Source organism: Diceros bicornis, chromosome 16 (assembly GCF_020826845.1).
Source record: "Diceros bicornis minor isolate mBicDic1 chromosome 16, mDicBic1.mat.cur, whole genome shotgun sequence".
In the NCBI taxonomy this organism is placed as follows: Eukaryota; Metazoa; Chordata; class Mammalia; order Perissodactyla; family Rhinocerotidae; genus Diceros; species Diceros bicornis.
In genome coordinates, this window is record NC_080755.1 from 30,768,434 (window position 1) to 30,786,762 (window position 18,329).

At 39.5% G+C, this 18,329-nt stretch overlaps 1 protein-coding gene across 4 annotated transcripts in view; it reads right to left on the reverse strand.

Moving 5' to 3' along the window:
• The window catches only part of TPGS2 (tubulin polyglutamylase complex subunit 2), a 73,892-nt gene that overhangs the window by 8,136 nt on the left and 47,427 nt on the right, over nt 1-18,329 (reverse strand). For 3 of the 4 annotated variants that reach the window (XM_058557022.1, XM_058557020.1, XM_058557023.1), the window contains exons 3-4: nt 13,869-13,956; nt 11,438-11,566 (exon numbers count right to left, since the gene is read on the reverse strand). In XM_058557022.1, coding sequence (XP_058413005.1) covers nt 11,438-11,566; nt 13,869-13,956 — 217 coding nt within the window. Of the gene's footprint in view, nt 1-11,437; nt 11,567-13,539; nt 13,684-13,868; nt 13,957-18,329 lie in introns of those variants that run through there. The other variant, XM_058557021.1, reaches the window with a different exon arrangement.

The following is an 18,329-nucleotide window of genomic DNA, read 5'->3' on the forward strand; positions in this document are numbered from 1 at the left end:
AGTCTTGATCTGGTAAAAGTCAGATCTGGCCGTCTTGATCTGCCATTACCAGAAGCAGAACGTCAATATTTCAATTTTTTGTTTTCTTTCTTTTTAATCTGCAATGTCACAGTTTTTAGTTCCTCAATGAAACTTTACTTTGGTTTTATCTCCATGTGCACACCAGCATATTGTTTTATAGCCTGTGCCGAGTAACTTCTCTCTTGGGAGTACCAGCAGATCTCTTTCTGTTACCTGCTATTTGTGCTCTTTTGTTCATGGTGTTGTGTTTCTTCATGTACCTGATCATGTTTTAGTAGAAATTATTTTTTGAAAAATTACTTATAAAAAAAAAATTTGAGGTCTAGGATAAAATACTACCTTCCTCTAGAGTGGAATTTTCTTTTTATGTAAGAGCTTTATTGAGATATAATTCACCTACCCATACCATTCAATGCTTTTAAGTATATTTACAGAGTTGTACAACCATTAACACAATCAATTTTAGAACATTTCTCTATAGTGAAATTCTGTTTCTTCCAGGCCCTTGAAGGAAATTAGTACTGGGATCAATTTAGTCCAGTTTTAGGATTTAACATTTTCTGGGACATACAAATGACTTACACCTGAGCTTCAGTCCATGTGGAGAGTGGATACTTCTGGTTCATTCTGTCCCCCAGGGTACAGCTCTGCATGGTGCCAACCCAAAGGGCAGAGTAGTTTTTATGGGTGCCTTCTTTTGTAGGTCCTGGACTCTATTTTATTCTCCTAGCTTCACAAATGGGTCAGATTCTTAGCTTTTCAGCAGCCTTGTTGCCTCTTTTGAAAAAAACAACGTAACCTAGGCAGAAGCAACTCCAGATGTTGAGCCTATAACCTGGATTTCTGTCTTCTTCTGGATGTTGACCTGGTATTACCTCATCATCTTGTTAGCTCTTTGATGTGTTTAGAAAGATAATTTTTATATTTTGCCCTGACTTTTCAGTTGTTGTCAGTAGGAAAGCTGCTCTGAATTACCTATCTGCCATTACCAGAAGAGGAAGTCTCTTCTTTAGTTAAAGTATGCTCCTGAAAATCACATATAAATGAGCTTTGCTTTTTATATCAATCTGACAGTCTTTTATTTTTATTTTTTTATTATTATTATTATTTTTTTTTGCTGAGGAAGACTGGCCCTGGGCTAACATCCATGCCCATCTTCCTCCACTTTATATGGGACGCCGCCACAGCATGGCTTCCAAGCAGTGCGTCGGTGAGCGCCCGGGATGTGAACCAGTGAACCCTGGGCCGCTGCAGAGGAGTGTGCGTATTTAACTGCTTGTACCACCGGGCCGGCCCCCACTCTTTGATTTTTAAAAGGGAACTTCTATCCTAGCACATTTAATACAGTGATTGACCTATTTTATTCCTCTTAATGTTTTGTTTCTTAATTATTTTGTAACTATATCTGCTTTTCCCTTTTTCTTATTTTTACTCATGTGATTCAACATTCCCTTTATTGGGTTAGAGATTTTAACATAATTTTTTATTCTTTTAGTGGCTACCTTCCCTTTTCTGTTTCTTTGCATAATTGGATCCATATGACTCTATCTTTATTTGAAAACAATATACCATTATTTCCCTAACCAAGTGCAGTATGCAGAATTCTAAGATGGCCCCTAAGATTTCTGCTTCTTGCTGTATATACCTTGCATAACCTCCTCGTCTTGAGTGTGGTCTGGACCTGTGAATATGACGGAGTAGTCACTGCCTTGATTAGGTTACATTATGAGTCTCTGTTGTAGCAGACTGGAGAGAAATTTTCCTGCTTGCTTAGAAGAAGTAAGCTGCCAAGTTGTGAGAGGGTCACACGGCTAGAATCAGGGCAGCCTAACGGTGGCGAGAGTGACCCCTGGCCAACAGCCAGGAAGAGAACAGGACTTAGTCCCATAGTTGCAAGAAACGGAATAAGGCCAACCACCAGTGAGCTTAGAAGAGGCCCCTGTGCCTCTGATGAGATCACAGCACTAGCTGACACCTTGATTTAGCCTGGTAAGACCCTAAGCAGAAGATCCTACTAATCTGTAGCTGAATTCTTGACTCTTGAAAACTGTTAGATAATAAATTTGTGGTGTTTTAAAGCCATTAAATTTGTGGTAATCTCTTATACAGGAATAGAAAACGGATAGACCAGACTGTTTCCCCCAACAAGGTGTGTACTAATTCTTCTCTCCAGTAAGATGAGACCTTCCACTTTCTGCTTCCTCTTTTGTTCTATATTTTCTACTACTAGGACCCCTGGAATTAATTGCTAGGACTGCTGTAACAAAGTACCACAAACTGAGTGGTTTGAACAACAATTTTTTTTTTGTTTTTTTTTGGTGAGGAAGATCAGCCCTAAGCTAACATCCGTGCTAATCCTCCGCTTTTTTTGCTGAGGAAGACTGGCTCTGAGCTAACATCTATTGCCAATCCTCCTCCTTTTTTTTTTTCCCCCAAAGCCCCAGTAGATAGTTGTATGTCATAGTTGCACATCCTTCTAGTTGCTGTATGTGGAACGCAGCCTCAGCATGGCCGGAGAAGCGGTGCATCGGTGTGCGCCCCGGATCCAACCCAGACTGCCAGTAGTGGAGCGTGCGCACTTAACTGCTAAGCCACGGGGCTGGCCCGAACAACAGAAATTTATCTCATGGTTGTGGAGGTTGGAAGTCCAAGATCAGGGTGTTGGCAGAGTTGGTTCCTTTTAAGGGCTGTGGGGAAGAATCTGTACCATGCCTCTTCCCTAGGTTCTTGTGGTTTGTTGGCAGCTTGCGGCATTCCTTGTGTAGAAGCACCACCCCAATCTCTGCCTTTATCTTCAAATGGCATTTTTAAAAAAGTGAATAAATTTGACATGTATCATTGTATAAGATTAAGGTGTAGAGTGGGTTATTTTGATACATTTATATATTGTAATATGACTGCTGTTGTAAGCAATATTTATTACATTATATAATTATAGTACAATATTGTTGTCTATATTCATTATACTGTGCATTAGATCTCCATGGCTTATTTACTACTTGTTACAAGTTTGTACCATTAAACACCATTAATCTTATCCCTTACTCATCCCCTGGTAACCACCATTTCACTCTGTTTTTTTACAGGTTTGACTTTTTTAGATTCCACATATAGGTGATACGGTATGTTATTTTTCTTTCTCTGTCTGGCTTAGCTCATTTAGCATAATGTGCTCAAGGTCCATTCATGTTGTTGCAAATAGCAGGATATCCTCTTTTCTTATGGCTGAGTAATACTCCCTTGGGTATGTGTACCACATCTTTTTTATCAATTCATTTGCTGATGGGCATTTAAGTTGTTTACATACTTGGGCTATTGCAAATAATGCTGCAATAAACATGGGAGTGTATATATCTCAGTGAAATCCTGTTTTCATTTCCTTTGGGTATATACCCAGAAATGGAATTGCTGGATCATATGGTAGGTCTATTTTTAATTTTTTGAGGAACCTCCATATTGTTTTCTACATGGTTGGACCAATTTATATTCCCACCAACAATAGGGGTTCCCTTTTCACTACATCTTCACCAGCATCTGTTGTTTCTTGTATTCTTGATGACAGCCATTCTAAAAGGGGTGAGGTGATATCTCATTGTGCTTCTGATGTGCATTTGCCTGATGATTAGTGATGCTGAACATCTTTTTATGTGCCTGTTGGCCATTTTGATGTCCTCTTTGGAAAAATGTCTGTTTAGTTCTTCTGCCCATTTTTTAATCAGATTATTTTTTTTGGTTATTAAGTTGTATGAGTTATTTATATATTTTGGATATTAACCTCTTATCTGATATATGGTTTGCAAAATTTTCTCCCATTCTGTAGGTTGTCTTTTCACTTTGTTTCTTTTGCTGTGCAGAAGCTTTTGAGTTTGATATAGTCCCATTTGTTGATTTCCGCTTTTGTTGTTTTTGCCATCATGTCCAAAAAATCATTGCCAACACCAGTATTGAAAGCTTCTTCCCTACAGTTTCTTCTAGGAGTTTTATGGTATCAGGTCTTATGTTTAAGTCTTTGATCCATTTCGAGTTAATTTTTGTGAGTGGTGTGAGACAGGGGTCCACTTGCATTGTTCTGCACGTGTTTCTCCAGTTTGCCCAGCACCATTTGTTGAAGAAACTGTCTTCTCCTCACTGAGTGTTCTTGCCTCCCTTGTTGCATATTAGTTGACTGTATATGCTGGGATTCTGGGCTCTCTATTCTGTTCCATTGGTTGATGTGTCCAATTCTGTGTCAGTACCATATAATTTTTATTAATATGGCTTTGTCATATAGTTTGAAATCCAGAAGCATGATACTTCTGGCTTTGTTCTTTTCTCTCAGGGTTGCTTTAGCTAATCAGGTTCTTTTGTGGTTCCATGCAAACTTTAGGATTGTTTCTTCTATTTCTGTGAAGAACGCCTTTGGTATTCTGTTGGGAATTGCAGTGAATCTGTAGACGGCTTTGGGTAGTATGGCCATTTTAACAATATTAATTCTTCCGATCCATGAACGTGGGATGTCTGTTTGTGTCATCTTTGATTTCTTTCAGCAAAGTCCTGTAGTTTTCATTGTGCAGATTTTTCACTTTCTTGGTTAAATTTATGCCTAAGTACTTTACCGTTTTTGATGTTATTGTGAATAGGATAGCACTCTTAATTTCTTTTTCATATGCTTCATCATTGGTGTAAAGGAATGCAACTGATTTCTGTATGTTGATTTTGTGTCCTGCCACTTTACTAAAATCATTGATTAATTCCAACAGTTTTTTGAGTGACATGTAAGATCATACCATCAGCAAATAGCGACAATTTTACTCCCTCCTTTCCGATTTGGATGCCTTCTATTTCTTTGTTTTGCCTAATTGGTCTAGCTAGAACTTCCAGTACTATATTGAATAGAAGTGGTGAGAGTGGCATCCTTGTCTCATTCGTGGTCTTAGAGGAAATGCTTTCAATTTTTCTCCATTGAGTATAATATTAGCTGTGGGTTTGTCATATGGGACCTTTATTATGTTGAGGTAAGTTCTTTCTATACCCAATCTGTTAAGGATTTTCATCATGAAAGGATGTTATATTTTTGTCAAATGCTCTTCTGCATCTATTGAGATGATTGTGTAATTTTTATCTTTCATTTTATTGATGTGATATATTACATTTATTGATTTGTGTATGTTGAACCATTCTCGTGTCCCAGGGATAAATTCCACTTCGTCATCGTGTATAATCCTTTTAATGCGTTCTTGAATTCAGTTTGCTAATATTTTGTTGAGAATTTTTGCTTCTATATTCATCAGGGATATTGATCTATAGGTTTCTTGTGGTATCCTTATCTGGTTTTGGTATCAAAGTAACGCTGGCTTCATAAAATGAGTTTGGAAGTGTTCCTTCCTTTTCGATATTTGACGAAGTTTGAGAGGACTAGTGTTAATTTTTCCTTAAATCTTTGGTAGAATTCTCCAGTGAAGCTGTCTGGTCCTGGAGTTTTCTGTGTTGGGAGTTTTTTGATTAGTGATTCAATGTCTTTGTTATTGGCATTTTCAGATTTTCTCTTTCTTCCTGATTCAGTCTTGGTGGGTTGTGTGTTTCTAGAAATGTATCCATTTGTTCTAGGTTATGTAATTTGCTGGAATATAATTGTTTATAGTAGTCTCTTATGATTCTGTGTATCTGTAGTATCAGTTGTAATGTCTCCTCTTTCATTTCTTATTTTATTCATTTGAGTCTTCTCTCCTCTTTTTCTTAGTCTAGCTAAAGGTTTGTCAATTTTGTTTATCTTGTCAAAGAACAAGCTCTTAGTTTTGTTGATCCTTTCTATTATTTTTCTGGTCTCTATTTCATTTATTTCTGTTCTGATCTTTATTATTTCCTTCCTTCTGCTAACTTTGGTTCCTTGAGGTATAAAGTTAGGTTATTTGAGATCTTTCTAATTTCTTAATATATGCATTTATTGCTATAAACTTTCCTCTCAGAACTGTTTCTGCTGCATCCCACAATATTTGATACGCTGTATTTCCATTTTCATTTGTTTTGAGATAATTTTTTATTTCCTTTTTGATTTCTTCTTTGACCCACTGGTTGTTTAGAAGTGTGTTGTTTAAAATGTTTCCATATATTTGTAGATCTTCTTACTTTTCCTCTTGTTGTTGATTTCTAGTTTTATACCATTGTGGTCAGAAAAGATACTATGATTTCAATCTTCTCAAATTTGCTAAGATTTGTTTTGTGTCCTATCATATGATCTCTCCTGGAGAATTTTTCATATGCACTTGAGAAGAATGTGTATTCTGCTGCTGTTGGATGAAATGTTCTGTATATGTCTATTACGTCCATTTGTTCTAATGTGTGTTCAATTCCAATGTTTCCTTGATTTTCTGTTTGGATAATCTATCCACTACTGATAGTGGGGTATTGAAGTCCTCTACTATTATTATATTGTATATTTCTCCCTTAAGATCTGTTAGTATTTGCTTAATATATGTCAGTGCTCAGATATTGGGAGCATATATACTTATGATTGTTATATCTTCTTGATGTATTTACCCCTTTATCATTATATAACGATCTTGTCTCTTGTTACTCTTTTTGGCTTGAAGTCTATTAGGTCTGATATAAGTATGGGTATGCTCACCTTCTTTTGGTTTCCATTTGCTTGATATATTGTCTTCCATCCTTTCACTTGGAGCCTATGTGTGTCTACAGAGCTCAAATGAGTATCCTGTAGGCAGCACATAGTTGTTGGGTCTTATTTTTTTTATCCATCGAGCCATTCTGTGTCTTTTGACTGGTAAGTTCAAATATTTACATTTAGGGAGATTACTGATATGTAAGAATTTACTATGCCATTTTATCTTTTGCCTTCTGGCTATTTTTTCTCTCCATTGTTTCTTTTTCCTTCTATTTCTGTCTACATTTGTAACTTTATGGTTTCCCACAGTGATTTGCTCAGTCTCCCCTTTTCATATGTTTCATGTCTCTGCTCTAGATTTTTGCTTTGTGGTTACCGTGAGGTTTACATAAAACATCTCATATACACAACAGTCCTTTTTCTGCCGCTGGTAATCTATCTTTATTTGATGTCACAAATTATTTCTTTTTATGCTGTGATTTTGTTACCAAGTTATAGTAGCTATAGTTAGTTTTAGTGCTCTTTTCCTTTAAGCTTTATGCTATAACTGTTTAATATAGCATTCCAAAAAACAGTTACAGTTTTCTAATTCTATCTATTACCTTAATCAGAGTTTTGCATACTTTCGTCTTTTCATTTCAGCTTGAAAAGCTCCTTTCAACATTTCTTGTAAGGAAGGTCTAATGGTGGTAAACTCTCTCAGCTTTTGTTTGTCTGGGAAAGCCTTTATTTCTTCTCCACATCTGAAAGATAACTGCCAGATAGAGTATTCTTGGGTGGCAATTGTTATCTTTCAATACTTTGAATATGTCATTCCACTCTCTACTGGCCTGTAGAGTTTCTGCTGAGAAGTTTGCTAATAGCCTAATGGCGTTTTTTGTGTAGGTTATTGTCTTGCTTCCTCGGCTGCCTTGAAAATTCTTTATCACTGACTTTTGACAGTTTTAATATAGTGTGTCCTGGAGAAAGTCTTTTTGCATTGAGATAGTAAGGTATCTATTAGTTTTGTGGACTTGTATATCCAGTTGCTTCCCCAGGTTTGGGAAGTTTTCAGCCATTATTTCTTTAATACTCTCTGTTTCCTTTTTCCTCCCTTCTCCTTCTGTATATCCATTAATCTTATGTTGGCTATTGTAATGGAGTCTGAAAATTCTCAAACAATTTCTTCACTTAAATCTTAGTTCTCTCACGTCTTCCACCTGAAACATTTCTATAGTCCTATCCTTGAGCTTGCTTACTCTCTCTTCCATCTGATCTGCTCTATTTCCAATGCTTTCTAATGCATTCTTCACCTCATTTATTGAGTTCTTCAGCTCCAGAATTTGTTTGGTTCTTTTTTAGAATTTCAATTTCTTTGGTAAAGCAATCCTTCTGTTCATTAATCTTACTCTTCAGATTATTGTATCACCTTTCTAAGTTTTCTTGTAGCCCACTGAATTTCTGCATAACAGCTATCTTGAATTCTTTATCAGGAAGACTGCTATTGTCTGTGTCTTTGGGTTCAATTGCTAGAAAATTACCATTTTCTTTTTTGTGATACTGTATTACTGTGATTTTTCATAGTGTTTGATGAAAAGTGCCTCTGCTGTTGCATTTGAAGTAGTGAACACCTTTCTTATGTAAGTAAGGCTTTGTTTACTTTTAGTTCAACAAATTGGTAATTAGGAGTATTTTTTGTTTTCCAAAAGGTGGTGCTATAGCACAAGTTTCTCATTTCTCTTACCAGAGCTGACTCACCACTAAGGTTGGGAGTACGCACATATGAAAAGCTAGCAGAGAGAAATGAAAAAAAAAAGATCGACAGCAGAGTGGGGGAGGTGTGTGCTTCGCACTTGGGGCTTTGGGTGTGCCTACAGTCCAGTAGGGGGATCCTTGTGTGGGGAGTCCCAGAGATCCTTGGGCAGTCCTCTTGCCAGAATCCCAGGGCAGACAGCAGGAAACGTGTTCCTTCAGTTCTCTGTCTGCCTTCTTCCCTTTCCTTTGCCTCCCCTCAGTCACTGTGATTTCTCCTCAGAGAAAGGAACAGGTCCCTCCAGCTGTAGCATGCACGACCCACCTTTACCCTCTACCTTCACTCACCACCTTCATTCTCTACCTCCTCTGCCAAAAAGGTCATGCTAGCCTGCTGCTGCCTGTCACTACCGCCTCTGCCTCAAATGGCATTCCTCTTGAGTGCACCTGTCTCTAAATTTCCTCGTTTTATAAGGATGCCAGTCATACTGGAGTAGGGGTCCACCCTACTCCAGTATGACCTCATCTTAACTACTTATATCTACAATGACCCTATTTCCAAATAAAGTCACATTCTGAGGTATTGGGGCTTAGGATTTCAACATATGAATTTTGGGAGAACACAATTTAACCCATAGCACTCTTATATCTCGCCTCTCTCCTCTCTTTTAGGTTTAGCTGAGACAGTATAGTACATTTTAAAATATTCCTTACACTATGTCCCCTCTTTTCCAAGATTTCTTATGTAAAAGTTATAGCAACACATTCCTAGATATTAAGATTTAGTTTTAAACACACACATACTCTCTTTTTTTCTCTCATAGGAGGTTCACTAATCCCTTGTTTTCTTTCCTCTTCATATATCCACATCTTGAGATCTCCATTCAGTTTCATTTATTTTTTAGTTTAGAGTATTTGTTCCTAAAGTTTTACACATCCTTTAATATTCTTCTTATAACTTGAGAGGAGTGTTTGGTCTGTATATAGGACCGTTGATTTTCACTCTTTTTCTCTTGGTAACCTGTATATGCTTTTTCACTATCTTCTAGATTCCACTGTTGCAGGTGAAAAGTCTGAGGTCAGTCTGATTACTATTTCTTTGCAAGTAATTTCTTATTTTTGCCTAGAAGCTTGTATTTCTTTTCCACATCAAGATATGCTGAGGTGTCTATGTTCTCATCAGTTTAATTTGGGTCTAGGTGAACTCTTTCAATTAGAGAGAAGTTTATTAGTGTTTATTTACTGCCTTTCCATTTGTTCTTTTTCTCTTTCTTGGGGACCTATAATTCCAGTGGAAGATCTCCTGGATCTATTTTCTACTTCTCTTACCCTCCCAGCTTTTACCTCATAGTTTCCCCCTTTTAAATTTATTTATCTGTGCTTTTTGAAATTTCTTGAACTTTATTTTTCAAGTCTCAATAATGTTTATAATCTTCTTCAATTAATCTAGTCCATTGCTTAACTGAGAATCTTTACTTTTTTATCTACAGGAAGTCTTTGTGCTGTCTTAAATGTCCTTAAGTGTTTTTATTCTCATTTCTATTTAGGTTTTCATCTGTGTCCTGTTTTATTTCTCTGGTTGTGTATTCTGATATTTCTTCCTGATCGTCCTCTTTCTGAATGCTGAGTCCCCTGAGAAAAGTCACTATTTTTCTATTTAGGTTTAATGAAACTTAGGTCTAGTTGTTGGATTATTCTAAACAGCATGAACCCAGCAGGTGTCAGAAGGCCAAGTGGTTTTTATCCCCATGAGTATGTAGGACAATCTGGTATCCACCCCTAGCTCAGTCCTTTGCTGAGGTCCTTGAAATCCTCTCTGTCATCTAGTATACTTCTACTCTTTTAGCCTCAAGGGCAGGGAAGACTAACTCCACTTACGTAACAACTTCTTTGCCTTTTAGGGGTTAGAGAGCCCCAGTACACACATATGAAGCAAATGTGACCTTTTCCCACCCTTGAGGAGTCCACACATCTCTGAGGGATAGGATCTTCACGGCGCCCATCACTTTCCAGTCTTTGTTCCTCGAATCCTCCAGTACTATTGTCCAACTGCTCGTCCAGTTGAATGAGAAAGCCTTGCCTTGCATCAGTTCTCTCTGCCAGGACTTCAATGAACCCCAAGGTCTTAGTATTGGTGATGCTAGTTGCCTACTCAATATTCATTCTCCCCTCCTTTCTTACTTAAATCCCAATTCAGTCTGAGGAGGCAATACTGCACAGCTAAAAATATTCACCTCCTCAGATTTCCTTGCAGCTATGGGCAACCTTTAACTCTATGAGGGATTTCTGAGAAAACTATTCTTTTCCTGATAAAAAGGGAAAGAGTCTGCCAAGAAACAGTTTTTTGCCCTTTGCCTTTTACTCTTCTTCCTACCTGGAGCATAGACTTGAAGCTTGGAGGTAGAATCTGCATTCCTTGACCATGAGGATGAAAACCATACCCAAAGGCTAGTGTGCCAGGAAGCCAGAGGGAGACTTTATCATAAACGTTTTCAACAGCTACACCAGCCTAGTTCCAGATTTCTTGTTTTGAGAAATATAGACTCCTATTTAGTTTAGACATTGTTAACTGGGTCTCTGTTACATGCAGCCAAACACAATTCTGACTGAAGAAGTCTTCACTTATACCCAGTTGCTCATAGCTTTTAGTAGCCATTTGATTTATAAGCCATCTCAGTCAGAGTGGCAAAGAGCCTGGCGGCAGGAATGAAGAGGAAGAGAGCTGCATTCAGACTGCCATGTTCCCTCAACCCTCTTGATACTGACAGGTTGAGTGAAGCTTAATCTGTAACATTTATTCATTTACCAAGTATTCATTAAGTGCCTACTATGTTCCATGCACTGAAGTGGCTGCTGGAAACAAAACAAAGATCCCAACTCTGGCATTCTCTTCATGAAAATTTCCTTTGTTGATATAGGCTGTTTTCTACCTTACTCCCATGGTCCTGAGAAGCCATGAATGGGAAGGGTTTGGGTTTAGGGGAACATATTACAATGCCGCAATGTCTTCCCATGGTTTTCAACATTACAAAAGGGAAACAAGTAGGCTGATTTCTAACTCAAAGCAGAAGTTCCTCCAGGTACCTTCTTGTGTATCGTCCTCCAGGTCTGCCAGAGTTGGTGCATTAGGAAGTGAGTACATGGAAGACTGGTTGAGCTGAGTCAGTTTTGAGATGCTGTTAATTGCCATGCTGCCCAATGGAATGACGTGCTCTGTGGGAACATAAAAAAGGAGAATTACATAGAGTAACAGCCTATTTACCATGGTCATCATAAGGGCTTCTGCTTGAGTAACCTAAACCCAGCTATTGTTGGAGCCTAGGGCTGAGAAACCTGATGGAAAGTGGAAAGAAGAGGATCAATGCACTACATGCTCCAAAGCACAACTCTTTCATGCAAAAAAAGCAACTGGGGGGGGGGGGGCCGGCCTGGTGGCGCAAGCGGTTAGGTGCGCGCACTCCGCTGCGGCGGCCCGGGGTTCGCTGGTTCGGATCCCGGGCGCGCACCGACGCACTGCTTGGCAAGCCATGCTGTGGCGGCGTCCCATATAAAGTGGAGGAAGATGGGCACAGATGTTAGCCCAGGGCCGTCTTCCTCAGCAAAAAAAGAGGAGGATTGGCGGATGTTAGCACAGGGCTGATCTCACAAAAAAAAAAAAAAAAAGCAACTGGGGCCACAGGTGAAGAGTCCCCACTGCATGTGTTAGGGTGGACTACCAAAGAAAATTCAAAAAGAGGATGTTCCAAAAGAACTGGGAAATCTAGGCTAGGGACCCTGTTTGAAGAGCAAAGGACTTAAAAATGTTTTTGCTCCCTCTTTTGCTTGCATGAAGGATTATACTTTCAAAAGGAGTAAGAGCTTTGATCATATAACTGACCCTTGCTACTCCTCTTGTTATAAGCTTTATGATGGAAAATATCTCCCCCTCTACTTGTCATTTTTCCTTACTCAATGGAGAGAACCTGGCAGCCTTCTTGCTTGGTTCTAGTCGTCTGTGATTAGGGTGTAAATAAGAAACAGGCAGACTGCATATTTTCCTTATCTACTATATAGAATCCTTGTAATATAGGATGCTGGCCACAGGATGGCACACAAAGTCTTAGAAATCTGACAGATGAAAAAACTGGAAAGGTTGAAGGCAATAAAGCAGCTGGTGTAGACCATGGAAAGTCTAAGAAAAAACACTCCTAAAGAGGTAAACATCAGAAGCTGCCTCCCCTGCCTTTTCTGTTACTGACTTTAGCTATCCAGTAAAGAATGGGTATGGTAATGGGAATAAAGATAAAAAGACTGAGGTTGTGAGGATTAAATTAGAGAAGGTATTGTGATAACGAACAGGGACTCACTCATAAAATCTTCATGAAAAGTTTCTTCTCTGAGGGAGGTTTGTGGAGGGGCTAGCGTGTCTCCATGATGTGGGCAAGGGAAAATCTGCCAGTCAGTCTAGTCTCTGTCCATTCTGTCTGCTGCTCTAGACTACAAAGGTCATGGCCATGCTACAAAGGAGGGTTCTGATGCTGGTGACAAGAATGGTTTCTAGGCCATTGGAGGAAATGATTCAATGCTTAGTAGTAAGCTATAAAAAGTGCCTCTGGTCAGCTGTGAGAGAGAAACAGGAAGGCTTTGGGAATCATCAAAAAAAAGGGAACTCAAGAGGCAAAGACAATGAAGGGGAGATGTCAGTCTTGCAGATTTGCTATGCAATTGAAGTTACTGCATTCTTAGTGACAACATGGGGAGGTGTAGCATGCTTTCCAAGGACCAAAGTTGATCTGGGGATGTGGCTAGAGTCTGGAGGCAATAAAGGCCTTCTGAGGACTGGGAAGTCTGTGCCAGGAATAGGCGGGACTCCAGTGGCTAGATCAGGGTTTCTTAGCCTATGAAATTTTACTAGAGTATTCACCTAAATGTGCGGCACTGCCTCTCGTGTCTACATAGTACCTAAGTCTCCGGCACGTACCAAGCTGTGAGTTCCCACATCTGCAACACAAATGTTTGTCCTGGACACATTTAATACTAAAGATGATAGCCTCCAAACTGAGATGGTTGGTGACTTAGGCTGAGGAGATGTGAGGGAGAGAAGGAAAGGCTCTGTGCTGAGGGTCAGAACTCTGAGGTCTTTACCATGCTGGGAATGAAGGAAGGAGCCCCTCTTATGACCAACAGAGGCTGTCAGTGCAGCTCACCGTGAGGAGACTGCTTCAAGGTAGAGTCCTCAGAGGCTTTGACTTTGAGGTGGCTCAGGACTAGTGTTTTCCTCCACTCCATTCCAACAGGAATCATGTAAATTGAGCTTCCAGTTAAGAACTGGCTAGACTCTGGATGGGGTGGTAGAAGATGCAATGATGGGATATGTTAGCTTTGAAAGATAATTATAGCTTCTGGACATTGCATTTTAGGAGAACCCATGAAAACCATCCAGATTCAAAGATTCAAAAGTTGTAAAGGCCCTCAGAGCTGTTTCATCCAAACTCCCAGCTAGGAAAATGTTCTTACAGCAAGGAGGCTCACTCACCATCCAGCTTCACACTCCATGTCATGTGGAAGCCATTGGTCATCAGGTAAAAATTCTTCACATCCTCAGGAAGCATACAGTTATTTTTCTAGAATCATAAAGCAGCTGAGTGTTAGGTCAGTGCTGGGAAAGGGCACAGGGCTATGCCATAAAGCAAATGGGAACAATATTTATCGTGTTTCAGATCCCCAAAATAGGAAGACTCTGATACTTATCTACAAAACTCTAGTAGAGAGGTCCAGTTCAAGATGGCAACATAGGAGGCTACTATGCTCACCTCCTCTCATAGACTCACTGAATCTACAACTACATATGAAACAATTCTCCCTGAAAGAAATCCAGAAATTAGCTGAGTGACTCCTACAAATCAGGTGAATTAGAAAAAACCCACACTGAAATGAGTAGGAAGTCTAGAGACACAATCTTGCCATAAACCCCACCTACGGAGCAGTGACACACAACCAGAAGGAACCCAACTCCCAGGTTCTTCCTGAGAAGCAAAGGGTATGGACCCCATATCTAGTCCTCCAAATTTTAAGACTTCCATCTGAGAGACAGGCCAGCAAAACATCTAGCTTTAAAAGCCAATGGGGACTCAGGTCCATGAGACCCACACAAGATTATAGCGAACTAAGAGACAGGTCTTAACAGGCTTGTGCGGACTCACCGTGGCTATCCTCTGGAGCTTAGTGCAAAGGCAGCTGACTGAACACCTAGTCTTTCCGTGAAACAGGCCTATGTGCAGATCTTAAAAGCTTTGACTGGAGGGGCAGGCTTCTAATTTAACCCATATCTAGAAGCCAACTACAATATTCTCCAGGGACCGGGGAGGCCAGCGGGTGCCTGCCATCTTCGTGCTTTCCCTCCACCTCGTTCCAGACTGCTGGTATCTCCTGGAAAGAAGGTTGTGCACACCTGTAGCACCCCTGCTTTTGAGGCTGCCGCCCAGGGGATATACCCCTTGACTGCCTGACTCTGGTGGCCAGTGGGGCTTACCTTCCCAGATCCCACAGGACTGTAACAGAGTAACAGTTCATAACCAGCTATCCCCCCAGGACACTGTGAAAAGGCAGCAGACTGAAACACACAGTCTTTCCTTGAAAGAGATCTATTTGTAGATCTTAAAAGCTGCGGCTGAGGGTCAGGCTTCTAATTCAACACACGTCTGGGGGCCTATTGCAATCCTCTCCAGAGACCAAGAAGGCCAGTGGGCACCATTTTTGTGCTGTCCCTCTGCCTAGCTCCAGGTCACCAGTGTCCCTGTGAATGAAGGTTGTGCACGTGTCTGACACCCCGGCTTTTGTGGCTGCCATCCAGAGAACATGTCCCTTGATAGCCTGGATTTGGTGCCATGCAGGGCTTGTGTCACAGGTTCAACGAGACAGTAGCAAACAAAGAAACAGTTCTTAACTGGCTATATAACCCCAGGGCCCAATGGAGAGGGAGCAGACAGAAATGTCCATCTCCTGGTCTTCCCCTGAAAGAGGTATATTTGCACACTTTAAAAGCTGCTGCGTGAGGGTCTGGCTTCCAATCAGCCTGAATCTAGATGCTGACTGAGATCCTCCCCTTTGGGACACTGACAGGTCTTGGCACACCCTCAACTACTGGGGCTACTAAAAAAGCAGGATACTTTGAAAATCACAAGGATTGAGAAACAACCACGAGGCAGGGTTGAGTGATAAGTTTTATCTCCTACGTGAGGTCACTCCCTCAAAACTGGGAGAGGTGGCTGTTTTATCTAATGCATAGAAACCAACACAGAATCAAGACAAATGAAGAAACAGAGGAACATGTTCCAGTGAAAGAATAAGATAAAACCCCAGGAAAAGACCTTAATGAAATGGACATAAGTGATTTACCTGAAAAAAAGCTCAAAATAATGGTCATAAAGATGCTCACTGAGGCCAGGGGAACAATGCATGAACAAAGTGAGAATTCCAATAAAGAGAAAGAAAATATAACAAAGTACTAAACAGAAATCACAGAGGTAAAGAATATAGTAACTAAACTGAAAAATTCAATAGAGAGGTTCAACAGAAGACTAGATGAAGTGGAAGAAAGGAACAGCAACTCAAAGACAGGGCAGTGGAACTCATCCAATCAGAGAAACAAAAAGAAGAAGAATGAAAAAGAGTGAAGACAGCTTAAGGGACTTAAGCGACAACATCAAGCAGACTCATATTTGCATTATAGGGGTCCTAAAAGAAGAGAGAGAGAAAGGAGCAGAAAGCTTATTTGAAGAAATAATGGCTGAAAACTTTCCTAACCCAGGGAAGAAAACAGACATGAAGATCCAGGAAGCCCACAGACCCACACCAAGACACATTAAAGTTGAATTTTCAAAAGTTAAAGACAAAGAGAAAATCTTAAAAGCAGCAAGAGAAAAACAACCTGTTACATACAAGGGAACCCCCACAAGACTATTAGTGGATTTTTCAGCAGAAACTCTGCAGGCCAGAGGAAAGTGGCACAATATACTCAAAGTGCTGAAAGAAAAAAACCCTGCCAACCAAGAATACTCTACCCAGCAAAGTTGTCGTTCAGAATTGAAGGAGAGATGAAGAGATTTCCAGACAAGAAAAAGCTGAAGGAGTTCATCACCACTCAACCAGCCTTACGAGAAATGTTAGAGACTTCTTTAAGCTGAAATGAAAGGGCACTAATTAGTAACAGGAAAACATAGGAAAGTATAAATCTCATTGGCAAAGGTAAATATATAGTTAAATTCAGAATAATCTAATGTTTTAATGGTGGTGGGTTAATCACTTATAAACCTCGTATGTAGGTTAAAAGACAAAGTAGTAAAAATGAACTATAATTACAATAATTTGTTAATGGATATACAAGTTAAAAAGAAGTAAACTGTGATGTTAAAAACATAAAATGTGGGAGGAGAGTAAAAACGTAGAGCTTTAGAGAGCATTTGAACTTAAGTTGTTATAAACTTAAAATAGACTGCTATAAATATAAGTTGTTTTATGTAAGCCTCAGGGTAACCACAAAAGCAAAAACCTATAGTAGATACACAAAAGAGAAAGAGAACGGAATCCAAGCATAACACTACAGAAAACGATCAAATCACAAAGAGAAAAAGAGAAGAAGAAAAGAACAAAAGAATTACAAAGCAGCCAGCAATCAATTAACAAAATAGCAATAAGTCCGTATTTATCAATAATTACTTTAAATGTAAATAGACTAAATTATCCAATCAAAAGACACAGAGTGGCTGAACAGATTAAAAAAACAAGACCCAACTATATACTGCCTATGAGGGTCTCACTGCAGGTATAAGGACACACACAGACTGAAGGTGAAGGGATGGAAAAAGATATTCCATGCATATGGAATCCAAAAGAAAGCTCGGGTAGCTATACTTATATCAGACAAAACAGACATTAAAACAGACTATACTAAAAGACAAAAAAAGTCATTATAATAATGACAAAGGGGTCAATCCAAGAAGAGGATATAATATTTATAAATATTTATGCACCCAACATGGGAGTACCTAAATATATAAAACAAATATTAACACATTTAAAGGAAGAAATAGACAGCAATACAATAATAGTAGGGGACTTCAATATCCCACTTTCATCCATGGATAGATCGTCTAGACAGAAAATCAATATGGAAACATTGGCCTTAAATGGCATGTTAGACCAGATTGACTTAACAGCATATATAAAACATTTCATCCAAAAGCAAGAGAATACATTCTCAAGTGCACATGGAACATTCTCCAGGATAGATCATATGTTAGGCCACAAAACAAGTCTTAATAAATTTAAGAAGGTTGAAATCATAACAAGCATCTTGTCTGACCACTACAGTATGAAACTAGAAATCAATTACAGGAAGAAAATAAAAAAATTCACAAATGTGTGGAGATTAAACAACGTGCTGCTACTTGCAAAGGGTTTCTACTCCCAATTTCCAACATGGGGGGGGGGAATTCCCCCACACCTCCAACAAGCAATTCTTGCAGCACCAACTGGGTGTCTAAGAATAAGAATTCAACTCAATTCTGACACTATCTACCCCCTTAATCACAGCATTTATCATAACCTGGGTAATGGGCATATTCAGTGAGTAAATATCCCGGTCATCATAAAGCCAGTCCCATATGGCTTGCATACGAATCATGTCAGCTGCTTCATTTGGGGTGTTCCATTTGGCATTTATTGGGGGGGAGCCAGGCGGTCCCCCTTCTCAGGATAAACACACTTTACAGTGGCTTTTATTCAGTCCACCAGGCTGGCTGTTCCCATGGGAATAACCTCCTGTGAGTCTGAATCACCTAGAGTCTGTGATTGTTCAATAGTGAACGGAGAGTCCTGCATCAACCCAAACATGCTCTTCCACTCTGCAGCATTCAAAAGCAAAGACCCAGCCCCCCAAATTGGTTACTCTCACAATCCATTTTAGTAAAGGTTCTTTAGGAAGTTGATGGTAACA